Raw genomic sequence first — 14410 nt, 5'->3', positions numbered from 1 at the left:
TAAAAATCGGGTATTGGGCCGACCTGAGTGGGTATTTTTCTTATAAATATCTACCCCGATGACCCTGATTGAAGTGCGCCCTCGGTCGGTAGATTTAAGTTACTAAATAAAACCCAGTCAGTTTCCCTTGTGGTTTATATTGATATCTGAAATAAAAAGTCGCATCCCCTTAAGGTGATCCCCTAGCTGCCGCTTCCCAGGTTGTATCGTAATTTGGGTGTGATCCCTGGCTACACGGCAGTTAACGGTTGTATGGCTTCTGACTGGCACCCCCCGAACAAAGATGTTGACAAAATAGGGAAACCGCCAATATAGGGCTATATAGATAGCTCAGTTGGTAGAGCGCCGGCTCGTTAATCCGGAGGTCGTTGGTTCGAATCCCACTCTAGTCAATTCTTTGTTCAACCCCCAAAATCATTTACAAATTTACCCAGTCAGTTTCCCTTGTGGTTTATATTGATAAATAAAATCACGGAAGTGTTTTGGGATTTCCCATAGACTGGTCGCCTGTTTTCATGCATGTCTTTATCCGCAATGATCAAGACAGGTATTGGTTTTACATGACCGGTGATTTAATTGGATAAAATGATTTCATTGGAAAAACGTGCATCGACGTATCAAGCTTGTTTTGATTGGGGTCTGAGGTGATGTTTGTCGGCTTCTGTATGCAGCTTGCATATAATTTGACTGTGAATCTCCAGTGTGAAATGAATACGAGATCAACTGTATATCATCACACGTGACCATCAGGATCTTGACGTGGCTTTGTTCAAGGTCGATCTATATTTAGGGCGCATTTTCCCGGATAAAGAGATGGCTTCAAGCAGTTAGAACACTAGTTTGATATTATTTTATCATACAAATAGCCTGGGGAGGGGCCTATAAGTTAACCACCATGGCTGACAAAGAAAGAGTAACTCGAAAACTTCATGTGAAGGCATATTGGCTTTCCGAGAGTGGAAATGTGAACGTCACGGCAGAACTTCAGACTCCTCGGCCACAAGAAATTCGCTACCTCCCATTCGCCGATAAGCTATCTCTGAATTATGCTAAGTTGAACTCTGAGTTAAGTAAAGCCTTCGGGATACCTCAGCGCTTCGGTGATGCTCAGTGTAAATTACAGCTGTTCTGGAAAGGTGAGTTTGAAGGCACTGGACCTACGGATCAGTGTTCTCACTTGGTGTGGGGCTAGACCCAGTAACTGGGGCGCTGTATTCCTTTTTTCGAAAATTTGACATTACGCTATGACCGATAATATCAAAACTTCGGAAACAGGGAACCACAGCACCCCAGTTGGGTCTAGTGTGTGGGGCCTATCTCAACATGCATAAAATAACGAACCTGTGAAAAATTTGACCCATTGGTCGTCAAAGTTGCGAGAGAATGATGGAAGAACGAAACGCCCTTGTCACACTATGGAGGTAGAGTGTAATTTCAGATGATTGTGTGAGTACAGATACCTTGAATTTGAGACCTCAGCTGAAGTCTCTTATTTTTTAAATATTTGGGTGAGAAATTACTTCTTTCTCAAAAACTACACTTTAGAAGGAGTTGTTTCTCACAATTTATACTACCAACAGCTCCCCATTGCTCTTCAAGTAATTTTTTTGCTAACAATTATTTTGAGTAATTACCAGTGCCTTTAAGAATGAGGATTTTCATAAAGTTAAAACTATTGCAACACAATTGGAAGCCTAAAGCAAAACCGTATACGGTTTGTAATGAAACACCCAAGAACACAACTGCCAAAGTTTTTGTGGAGGTTGAATCAGAGACAATCATTTTAGATGTGAAACCCAAAAACATCAAAATGCAAGCGCCGAGTAAATGTTCACAAACTAACCCCAAATTAGCAGCCAGCTTAGGTCTATGTTATAGGCTTTAATGTTAAATTACGGGTGTTAAGTTAAAGTGCATTGTTGGCAGTGCTGAAAGTATACTGGTGCTCTGGGTGGATTTCACAAAGTGTTAGGACTAGTCTTATCTCGAGTTAGGACCAGTTACTCGTCCTAACTTAGGACTATCCATGAAATTTTTATATCTCCTAGGACTAGTCCTAAGTTAGGACTAGTCCTAACTCTTTGTGAAATCGACCCCTGTTTATGTACAAATAATATAGCTAATGCCCTTTTCGAAACCACGGCTTCCATTCCAGGTTCAGCTCAGGCTAGCTTGGCCCCGCGGTTGCTTTGCCGAAGATTTACCCCAAACCAAAAGTTCGGTCCGGATTAAACACCTTATTTTTCGATTTTCCCCTGTAGCCAAACTTTTAACTTTTGATTATTTCTTATGTTTTCGTTTTATTCACAGATGTTGAAGGTGACTTTGTTTCATTCTCAAATGACATGGAGTTATCCGAAGCAATTGAGATGGGCGCAAAGAAGGATGTCTTGCACGTGTACTTTCAGCAGATCAATTAATGGGCATATATCGCACGGGAGAACGTCCGCTCTGTTTCGTTACTGCAGCAATGTCACTTTAAAAATCATAATCAACATCACAAACATATAACTGCAACTTTAAACATGTATGTGTTATAGCCTACAGTCTGGTGTACTTTTCATTTAAAATATATTCAAACAAAAACATAATGATGGCCTGAAAAGAGTGTCCATGTTAGGTTTGCCTAGAGAAAACCGATTATTTCAATTGCAGTCATCGGTTTGTATATGTAGCCTATAGGCATATTATAAGCCCCAATACAAGTGCATGTTGGAAAGACAGGAATGTTTTTTGTTCAAACATTTTCCAGAAGACGATCAGAGCATCGTAAAGTTAAAACCAACAGTTCTTTTCAGAACCACACCAACACATTTTAGAGATTATTACATGGTGTTACCGCAAACCTTTCTATATCGTATTGCAAAGTTTCAAATCCTACTCAAACAGTTCAGTCTGAAATAAGGTGATAACTGAGATGGATACTGTATAATTATTTCATATGGTGTCACAGTGTCATGAGTATCTCAGTGTGTGTGTTCCACTTATTATTCTTCCTGCCTGATTCCCTGATACATAATAAGCGCTCCAGACATTCGGCGATATCTCAAAACCGCTACCACCTTTTGAAATGAAAATTCCACAGGTTTCTTTTATTGTACATTTATAATGACACAGGTAAAGTTTATCAAAGGCACTGAAAACTTTTGGTTATTACTAAAAAACATTATCTTAAAAACTTACATGGTAACGAGGAATGGAGAGCTGTTGATAGTATGAAACATTGTGAGAAACGTCTCCCTCTGAAGTAACGTATAGTTTTTGAGAACGAGGCGATTTCTCACTAAAATATTTTTAACCTGGAATGAAGCCTTTTATTAGGCATCTGAAAGATCACAAATTTGTGCACCAAGGGTGTTTGTTATTTCATTATTTTCTTGCAACTTCGTTAACCAATTGTGCCAAAATGTTCACAGGTTTGTTATTTTATGCATATAATTAGGGTACAAAAAGTGAGAATATTTGACAACTTCCAAACGTATCCGGTGCTTTTAACTTGATGACTTACGAGCCACCCAGTAAACAAATTATTTAAGTCATTTTGCAACAGCAACAAAATTATGATTTTCTTTAAAAGTGTTGTGTAAAGTTTTCGTAAGATGTGTCTTCCTTTATTGCGTAGTTTTACTTCCAACACAAGAATGCCAGATGAAGTTGCAAAAGGTTGTTACTAAGTTGAAGGTTGACAGTACTTTTAATCCATTATTGTTAAGGTCAAAAATTAATTCACAAAAACCATAATTCTTTACATAAGTTCACGTAGAACAGGAATATGTTCGTAATAGAGGAGTCGTTACTGTCCATTGAAAAACGATCATATTATTATGCTCTTCCATCACGACCGCAAATCAAACTGTAAACGTAAAAAGACGTATTTGAAAAGTCTTTTTTTTCTCTTTCATTTTTTGTGTGTGTTACTAATGCGACAAAAAGGGTCCCTAATTTTTAACTTTGTTTTATTCAAATCAATTATTGGCTTGTTTAATGCCGTTAATATTTTACGATCTTACGTAACAGTTTCGTAACTAATTAGGGAAACTGACGAATCATAAGCGACAAATCAAATTTCGCTACTACTCCGAAAAACGCCACTGAAATCCACTGTAATAGCTATCGTTAGTTTCACATTTTTGTATTCAATTCAATTCAATATTGGTTTATTTTCAAATAAAAATACAAGACCAAATAAAAAGTCATAGACTAATGGCATTTGGTTAACAAAAAAATTAAATCAAAAATATATGTACAAGTTTACATGATAAAACAATAATATTAAAAAAAATACTATTTTGTAATCATTTTTATCCTTATCTTGGTAGTAGAGTTTTTTTTAGGGTCTGACACAATAATGACAGTTTTGTAAACTATTGTCTTTGCCCGAACAACTTTAAAATCTAGGTCTAATATACTTATGTCCGAATACGTAAAATAACTACAGACATTAGTTGTTTGTGAAAAAAAAAAGTTTCTTTGGTTGAAGTACTGTATGAAGGTAACTTTGTGGTAGGCCTAAACCTCAGTTTGACTTGAGTGTGACCTATATTGATAATTAAATTGCGAGAAATTTTGTCTTCAAAGTGACTACGGTATATTATTATGTTTTCCTCTGAAGTTGATAAACAAGTCGATCACTGGAATTTTCTTCTGAGGTGATCTACCAGAAGGTAGCGGGCCTTGCAATACGACATATTTGGTGAGTCTGGACACGTTTGGTTTTTGTCAAAGACCAGTATTCTCACTTGATATATACCAACATGTGCATAAAAGTTCCAAGAGAATAATGACAGAAAAACACCCTCGTTGCCGGATTTGTGTGCTTTCAGATGCTTCAGGCCTGAAGTATTATTTTAGTGAGACAACTACCTCTTTTTCAAAAACCATACGTTACTTCAGAGGGAGCCCGGTTTCTCACCATTTTGTTTATGTTCAAGTAGGCTTGAATTCTTGATTCTGCTTGGTCGATCCATAGCAAAAATGAGTGTGATATAATACAACAAAAAATTACTGCTTCGAATGCTAAGGTTAAAACTATGACACCCGAGGTGATCCCCTAAAACATTTTAATTGATTTCGAGACCTCAGCTGAGGTCAGACTTCAGTTTCTTACAATGTTATACACTATCTTATACAGCTCCATTACTCGCTACCAATATATGGTTTTATACTAATAATTGTTTTGAGTAATTACCAATAGTGTCCAGTGCCTTTAACAGTAAGTTTTCAATTGTTGCGAATCATGAGGTTAAAATAAAACTGAAAATACAAAACCGTACTCGCTTTTTAATTTTCCATTTCATGTAATTTCTCTATTTGCGTATATCTATTTATTACAGTACTTTAACACATCCTCTTGAACAGAAATATACGCCCTAAAATCCTTTAAAGAATTCCTGGCATTCCAAGATTACAAAGAAGTCACGCACCAGTTCACACACCCAACATTTTATATGGGGTAATTTGTAATAGGGATTCGAACCCATCGCGGCCAGGGCCAGCGCAGTTTACGTGTGTAAAAATCAGAGTTCCACGACCAAGTTGCAGCATAGGCCTAGTACTTTGTGACCAGGGAAGGGAGTTGAAGTTGGATATTGGATTTTGTGGTGTTGTGCTTTGTTGTTTGTCTATGCATCTGTATGTACATTGGAGGTCATCAAAGGACCAAGGTAAGGGCAATTATTGCCTTATCCGACCTCCACTTTTTTTAGATAAATTGTGCGATTCACATTTAGAGAAAATTGGACTTTCCTTCCTCGCAAAAGAACATCTCGAGCAACCTTAAAATGGCAGGACAGGTTGTAAAATAGGTTAACTCCATGCATTTAAACCAACACATAAGATAAGAATATTGACGGAGCAATAGGAGGTCGGATACTGCAAGTTTGCCTATGGAGGAAAGACAACTGAGAAAAGAGGGAATACTGCGAATGGTAAGCGAAGATCTAACCCGTTCTCTTGCAGAGGCCCCTCCCCATTTCTACACACCCCGCCCATCAGGGGCCCCATTGCAAGATGCTTGACCAACTTATTGATGTTGTCCCCAACAATGTTCAGATTTAAAGGTGCCTTCACGCCATCCCAGGACTTTTTCTTGATGTGCATACTGGTCGAAGCCAGTGATGCTCTTAAACTATTCGAAGACTTGAATCTTATTGGAAATTTCCGTCAGGGTTGAAACTTCAAGTCACCGGTTGTCATAATTTTTAATGTTGGCATGATTTGTTTAATTCAAGAGTACTGTTTATAAAGGATACACGCTAAACACCACTGCGATTTTATTAATAATGACTTTATTGAATACATCTGATAAATTATTTCTAAAATTAATAATAAAGCAACATATACAAAATGCAATTGGATATTGTATTTTCCCTACACACAAAAACCCAGCAACCTTTGAAGTACCTTAGTTTATTTTACCAGGGGGATGTTGGCACATCGTTTATCCTGGCATTTTTATATTAATACCTACTCTGATTCAAGTACGCGCTCTATAGATTTTGGCTTGTATAAAAAGTACTAAAAGTGTTTTTATATTGGGCGTTTCCCCCGTCTAAATGTAAATAGACTGTGCAAGTCTCGCGAGAAATTAAACTTCCGGGACCATTGTGGTCCCAACCTAATGGAGTTTTACGTTGGGGAGATTTTGTTCTGTCAATAATTTTAGTTTAACATAAGTTATGACTCTAAAAAGTGAATATGTTCTTGGGAATGTAAAAAATAAGTGACTAAAAACAGAAAAGTAAAATCAATTCAACAAATTAACGAAGAAAACTAAAGAAAAAAACTTGACCTCCAGTTTCCGGTTTACTCTAAACAATAAGAGTATTACCCAATTGACGTTCCCATTACCGCTGAACCTATGTGATGATCGCACCAATTGGACGTGATTCACAAACGGGGTTTATTAGAAAAACCATCCAGGTCGATATCGAACAGCGATCCTCGTCCCGATAAATGTATAATTTTTACGTTAATTTAAACAAAACAATTATTATGTACACGAATTAAAATAATAATTATACGAAAAGTACGTTAAAAATAATAATCGTTAAGAATTCTTTTAATAAATAACAATTTCAATACAATTTGGTTTTGTACAAAAATATACTTTTTTTCGAATTAAGTTCTCATTTTCGCTACGTGCGAGACTTGCACAGTCTATATGGACCATTGATCTCCATTATACTGACAGTATATACTGACGGTTATACTGACAGTATAATGGACAGTATAATGGAGATCAATGATATTGTAGCGGATTCACCCCGGTGTCTCGCCGGGTACCTCGGGACTTCGATCTCTGGATGAGCGGCAGTGGCGTAACTAGACATTTTCATTTGGTGGGGCAAGTGGGGGCAAAGATTAAATTTGGGGGGGCCAAAGAAGTGCAAGATTATTATTAAATATTTTAACTGATATATAGTTGATACACACCAATGCAGTTCTAAAACAGTCTATAGTCAGCATGTAACAAAAGATTGCGAAAACAACAAAATCTTAGAGAACATGTCATTTTGTATAAGATAAAACTTTTTGACTGTATAAAAGGATTAAATTACCAACTGTGGTCAACAAGTACCAATTTAGAGTTGTACACGGTATTCTCAACTAGGCTTTGTGGGTGTGTAAATACCCAAAACATAATAATATTAGGCCAAGTAAAAATAGAAAAATAGAAATGTTTAGCGTCCCCGCCCGCTTCCTTTTTACAGGACACCTCTTTTTTTTTCCTTAAGTTTTTTTATGCACATTTTTTTTTCTTTTTTTTTTTGAAAAAGGGTTATTTTAAATGATCTCAGCAAAAAAATAAAAAATCTGAATGTCTTGTCTGAATGCCTTGACCAAACTGTTTCATTAATGTTTTGTGTATTTCAGCAGCAGAAAAAAAAACAGTTGATATTTGACATTCATGGCGACCATCTTGAAATAAAAGATTACCGATTATGCGGTTACCACAGAGACCGGTGGGGGCGGACTTGTTTTGGGTGAAATCTACCCCCAGGCGCCTAGCTTAATCACCACGCACACACCACACACCATACAGGGGCCGACACTTAAATGATTATGCACCTATATACCTTGTCTGGACTGGTTTATTAGATTATGAACTGTTTCTTTAATAGGCGTTGAATTGAGGTTCCTAATTAGGTGGTTGTAATACAGGTCGGTTGGCTCTCCGTGACTGGTTTATTATATTAGATAAATAGTTGTTCCCTGAATAGGTGCTCCTAGGCTTTGATTGGAGGTTCCTAATTAGGTGCTGAGGCTGATTGGTTGTTAAATGAGAGGCAATCTATAGAATTACTAGAACTTATTAATTAATCATGAATGGACATCGGGACTGATTTAATTTACGAGGTGCAGCAACTCAACCTAGTCCGGCGGCACTTCCACGCAATAATTTGGTCTACAACTTGCTCATGGACAATTAAACCGAACAGCCCCGAGCAGCAACACAGCCGGCAGCAGAAACACAAGCAGCGCCATTCAATGAACAACTGGGAGAGAGCGCAGACTCAGCACGTGCGACTCACTTATATACCCGTGCGGGGTACCCTCAACGCTATCTGATGCACGGACCGCAGCCCGCGCACCAGCGCCCAGCAAAAGGGAAATTCCCTCTAGCACGCAATGCATATTCCGCTACGATATGGACTGTCAATACATTGCTTCTATCGCAGCCTGCATATTGTCATCGGAACATTTTGATGTTCTACATTAACCACCATGGCTTACAGAGGAGAAGAAACTGAACAAGTTCATGTTAAGGCACATCTTATTTCTGCCGGCAGTTCTGGAGGCCGTTGTGATGGAAGCGATGTCAAGGTGAACCTGAAGGCAGAACTTAACGCTCCGCAGGAAATTCGCTACCTCTCATTCTATGATAAACAAGATCTGAGTTATCATAGGTTGCACTCTAAATTATTAAGTGCATTCGGCCTCGACTCGCCCTTCAATGAGCCTGATTTACAGCTATTCTGGAAAGGTGAGTGAATGAAGTTTGTCCATAGAATGTATAGAGTTATATCTATGGGGTTGTCACTTGTCACTTGTCACCAATTGTTTAGGCTATAGTATTGTGACGCGAGCGTTCCATCTACAGACTTTGAGAACACCCATCGCAAGTGCTCTCAAGTATATGCCTGGGCGTGGCGTCCTGTGGTTGTAGGCCACAATCTCAGAGATAAGTAAAAACTACAGTTAGCAGTGACACAAACCCTTCCCTGGATACAAATATTACCATATAGGACCTACCAAGGGTTGTAGAAAAAGACCGCCTCAGTACAGTTCATATTAGCCCTGGCGGCCTTACTACACCACTCACGGGGATTACAAAACAAAATCTCCAGATATAAGAAAATGGTGTCAGGCACATGGCTTCTGCAAGCAGCTGTATTTTTTTTTAAGAATGCTCAGCAGAATGTTCAGTCACATGATTTGATCATCCTGAATTGTGAATTGAAAAAGTGTTGATGAATTTTTGTTTCGGTGTGCAATTTGTTTTATATGGCCTCAACATTATGACATAATTTTTGTACCTTGTAGAAATGCCTCAAACTTTATGTATTTACAAGTACAACTAACAAGTGGAGCCTTACATGCTTACAAGTTTTGGTCAAGGGAGAGGGAACCCTTGATTTGCTTGGTAAGTCAACCACCAACAAATTATCAAGGACTGTTCACATCGCGCGCAGAGGTTTAATATTTGCCACGATTTTAGGGACACCTTGAAAGCGTGACCTCCTACGATATACCTCTCGTTTGTAATGCAACACCCACAAAAAAAAAAACAATCTAGAAGTTTTCTGGAATAAGAGACAATCTTGTTTAGATAGATGTTGAATACCCTCGAAAAGAGTGTGTGAAAACAAATTTGACTGTGGTGCAGTCGTTGGCTTTTTTCTCGGTCCGGATAAAGCACTTGCTCTTCCTTAATTTATAATTTATTGAATATTCATCAGGGTATTGTCATCTTACACTCATGATACCATCATCCATACAGTAAATTATTTAACGATCTCAAGATTTTGGACGGAATTTCCCGAGCTCTTATTCTTTTAAGGTTACAGCCTCTTATTTATTTATGTTTATTTATTTATTTATTTATTTGATTATCTCTATATTTATTTATTTATTTATTTGTTTATTCGTCCAGGCTTTAAAAACATAAAAAACAACACACAGCAACAAAAACTAGAATTGTATGATTTAAAAACATTAGGCAAACAATTAAAGACATATGGAAGAAAGTCCCCCCAAAAAATAAATAAATAAATAAATAAATAAATAAATAAATAAATAAATAAATAAATAAATAAATAAATAAATAAATAAATAAAATAAAATAACAGAACCCTATAGGGATTGCCCAAAACGGACCAAATCACTGTCAAAAGGAGCGATCCCTTTAGGTGTATAAATAAGACATAAACAAGCAATAAAAAAAAGAACCATTTCAGAAATAAAAGTGAACTATCAAAACAAAAGAAACATCAGTGGGGACGATGTCAATTTATTCTTTCTTCTCGTTGTTTTTAATTCACAGATGATGAAGGTGATCTTGTTACATTCTCATGCGGCAAGGAGTTATTGGAAGCAATTGAGATGGGGATGAAGAAGGATGTCTTGCACGTCTACTTTCACCCTAAACCTAAGTAGGCCTGTTGTTATCTCGGAGGAAAACGTCTGCTGCGTTAGGCCTGTTGTTATCTCGGAGGAAAACGTCTGCTGCGTTAGGCCTGTTGTTATCTCGGAGGAAAACGTCCGCTGCGTTAGGCCTGTTGTTATCTCGGAGGAAAACGTCTGCTGCGTTAGGCCTGTTGTTATCTCGGAGGAAAACGTCCGCTGCGTTATACTGTAGCAATGTCACTTAACAATATTCATAATCAAAATCACGATATAGACTGCAACTTTAAATAGCCTACATGTGTATTTTTCATTTAAAATATACTAATAGACAAATAATGACGGCCTGAAAATAATGTCCATGTCAGGTTGCTTTTAGAAAACCGATAATTTCTATTGCCAGTAATTTTGAAAGTCTTGCATGTGTGAATGGTGTATAGAAGCTTTGCATGGTATAAGGGCCTAACTAAATAGTAACCTTTTGCGGCGACAACCATGTTAAACACCTCTTTCTGCTTCGTCTACTAAAGAAATCAGGTTTGGGAAACGTTTCATGCGTGCTTGAACAACATCTCAAATTGGTGTGTTCTCCTGAAGATAAGCAGAGTTTTGTTCGAAACGTCGAGACCACACCAGCTCTTCTCAGAGCCAACACTCCCTCAAAAGAGATACTGCATGGTTGTGCCCGCAAGGTTACTATTTAGTATTTATATAGTTACGTCTAGTCTTAGTGTACCGTGAACTGTGTGCGACTCCCAGTAACCACCATTGGGTAGGCCTACAATTAGCACTCTTTCCACACACAGACCCCCCCCCCCCCCCCTCGATATCGGACCACCCGACCTCTGGGTAATGACCATAACAAATTGTGCGTATAAGAGATGAACAAGACAATTTGAACGATTTCAACAGTATAGCCTACTCTGATAAATAACATAAATTAATGTTATTTTTCATGTGAAGCCATAGCACCCAATCAACAAGATTGACTCCATCAAATGGCCAACCATTAGTTCGCAAAGTGAAAGGAAACCATCAATTTCGAGTGATACTTGTGTGGATCATTGTATTCAACTTTTAAAACATCTTTCTAACAAAGGCCTATGCATTTTATAACAAACGGTTTCAAGCGCTTTTCATAGACAACCTCGACCTAACCAATGCAACGTGTCCCTTAAAGTAGCCTGTTTTTAAATTCTTTGGTAAACTTTAGTTATTATAAATAGTTCAGTCATCTGCAACATACATTGTGTCTTTACTATAGCTATTCAGTAAAAACTTCAGTGAAAATATTCCTATTGAAAGTCATGTAACTTTTCGAAAGGTTTGTGCTCATGCTTAAAATTATGTTGAAGAAAATGCAAATGATTATTAAGCATAGTTAATATACTCAACAGTAGGTAGTTTAAAATATGTAGTTCATTTACACCCGTTACAGACAAGCGCGCCAATGTCGCGCCGAACCAAATATATTAGGAGCGGCTCTAGGTCGACCGAACCCGCTTTTATTTCAGTATGGCGAATTTAACATAACCTTTACATTGGCTCGGCTCATGACAAGATCGACGTCTGAAACCAAGGCGCTCCAGGGTCGTTCCGAACGACTACAACAGTCAAACTTTCGACTTCTAGCGCGTCCAGTCGCTCCTGTTTCAGACGTCGAACTTTTCATTAATTCAGAATTTGGTTCGGCGCGACTGGCGCGACTGGAGCGCCTGTCTGAAATGGATGTTAGGTAACCCATGAGGTAGGAAGGCATTTCTTTCACTTACTGAACATTTCATTGCAATGCAATCATAGCTTATTTAATAAAGGTTTCTTCTGAGTGAAAGTCGAAATAAAATCATAACATTCTAAAGAAACAATAACTCTTGAATTTTTTGGAGAACTATTAATTTCTAAAAGGCTATTAAATTAAATTTAATTTCAACAGCCTTGTAGAAAATAGTTCTCAAAAATGCGGCTTTGACTACCCGTACTCCTTTTTCGAACTGTCATTATCAGTCGTATTCTGGGGCGCTGTACTCCCTTTTTCGCGGTTGTAACAAGTAAAATGTTTAGAGTGATATTTTGCTCCAAACAGCTAAATAAATATACTAACAACAATTGGAAGGATAGCTGCATTTCATCTGTTTAGTTAACTTTGAAAAGACTGAAACTTGCCACGGGTTAACCATCGGATTTTGAAGCGCCAAACTCGGTCAAATTTACAAAAATTATTATTTTTTCTATTTAGTCGTTGTATTTCTCTGGCGATCGCGGCAGCTTGCCATAGCAGCTTTCTTTGTTGGTTCCATTCGTAGTTTAGTATTATGAACACTTTCTTTGTTGGTTCCATTCGTAGTTTAGTATTATAAACAACTCAGTAAAAGAACTACATGTTATTAATATTAAAGTGACAATAATTGTTCTTAAGATTTGAGTTCCTGTATTGCATGATTTTATTCTTACAATCAATTAACATTGCTGGAGAAAAGGCATATGATTGAAACGGTTGAAGCTTGACAGTAATTAAATTGCAAAACATTCTTGTTCAAATAATGTGCTTAAATAAAATGTACTCACCAACTAAGTGCACGACATTTGTAAGATTAAAAATATAAATGTTTGAAGATTTGCATATTTAGATGGTATAAAGATGTATACACGGTGGAAAACTTCGAAATATTTTTGCCTGAAATGTTATAGGTAGTATTGACATTTATCACGCTGTCACCATATTGGTCAAGTTCCCTGTTTCCATAACAGTAATGAATGCTAACATTCACTGCGCAAACATGGCACCAGACTATTATTTCGTTCAGCCTCAGTTTGGTTACAATGAGTTTGGAATGGAGTAAAATCAAGATGGCCACACCATGATAAAGGTCTATGAGCCCAAAACCTGATGTTTGAAAACAGTGAAAACTCAAATAAAGTTTTTACCACTTTCGTGTGACTCCGATGAACTTAAAATTTCACATGTTTGTTATTTTAATTGATGGTCCCATCAAGTGCAGATACATGTCTTTGACAATTAATGTTGTCTGTATGCTTTCAGAAAACCAAGGAAATACAAGAACAAAATGTGCCTGATAAATTAGTATTTTATATACTGACCAATTCATACGCAATTTTAAGGGGTCTGGTTACTTTTTGTTGAACAAAAACACAGTGTCCACAGATTTACATTAAACTTACACAGTTTGAAGATAATGACAGTAGAAAGCTTCCCTGAAAATATTACTTGCTGAGGTGCTGTAGTTTTTGAGAAATGAGTAAAACAATGACATGAAAATAATTTTCGTCTCATCATGAGACAGAAAATTATTTTAGCATGGCACTGTAAAAATATATTAGTCAAAACAACGCTAATTCGTCATATGTGACATGATTTTGATGCAAGTTAGTCAAAATCATGTCTCATACGACTAATTAGCGTTGTTTTGAATAATATATTTTTAGAGATGTAAAAAAGGTATTTTCATGACATTGTTTTACTTATTTCTCAAAAACTACAGCACCTCAGCAAGTAATATTTCAAGGTATGCTTTCTACTATCATTATCTTCAAACGGTGTAAGTTAAGTGTAAATCTGTGGCTATTGTGTTTTTGTTACAAAAAATACCCAAATCCTAGTAATCATCTATTAATTATCTTTGTTTACCATAAACATAGCAATAAATACAAAGTCATTTCTTTTACATTCTGAAAAGGAATAACGGTCACAAAATCATGAACCTGAGATTCAGTTTATTCATTTTTGAATTATCACATTCTACGTAGGCGATACCTACGGGTTGGA

General features: G+C 37.0%; 2 protein-coding genes across 2 annotated transcripts; both read left to right on the top strand.

The window, feature by feature from the left end:
- The first annotated feature begins 550 nt into the window (after positions 1-550).
- On the top strand, positions 551-4681 carry LOC139936286 (uncharacterized). The gene is made up of 2 exons (XM_071931076.1): positions 551-1136; positions 2311-4681. The coding sequence occupies exons 1-2, from the start codon at positions 896-898 to the stop codon at positions 2418-2420; spliced, it is 351 nt and encodes a 116-aa protein (XP_071787177.1). The 5' UTR covers positions 551-895; the 3' UTR covers positions 2421-4681.
- Positions 4682-8639: 3958 nt separating this feature from the next.
- LOC139936598 (uncharacterized) lies at positions 8640-10820 on the top strand. Its single transcript, XM_071931439.1, has 2 exons — positions 8640-8986; positions 10547-10820. Exons 1-2 carry the CDS (start codon positions 8728-8730, stop codon positions 10657-10659), a joined length of 372 nt encoding a protein of 123 aa, XP_071787540.1. The 5' UTR covers positions 8640-8727; the 3' UTR covers positions 10660-10820.
- Positions 10821-14410: the final 3590 nt, after the last annotated feature.

This window comes from Asterias amurensis, chromosome 4 (genome assembly GCF_032118995.1).
Source record: "Asterias amurensis chromosome 4, ASM3211899v1".
Lineage (NCBI taxonomy): Eukaryota > Metazoa > Echinodermata > Asteroidea > Forcipulatida > Asteriidae > Asterias > Asterias amurensis.
Note: the sequence above shows the minus strand (reverse complement) of the source record. Positions and strands in the feature narration are given on the sequence as shown.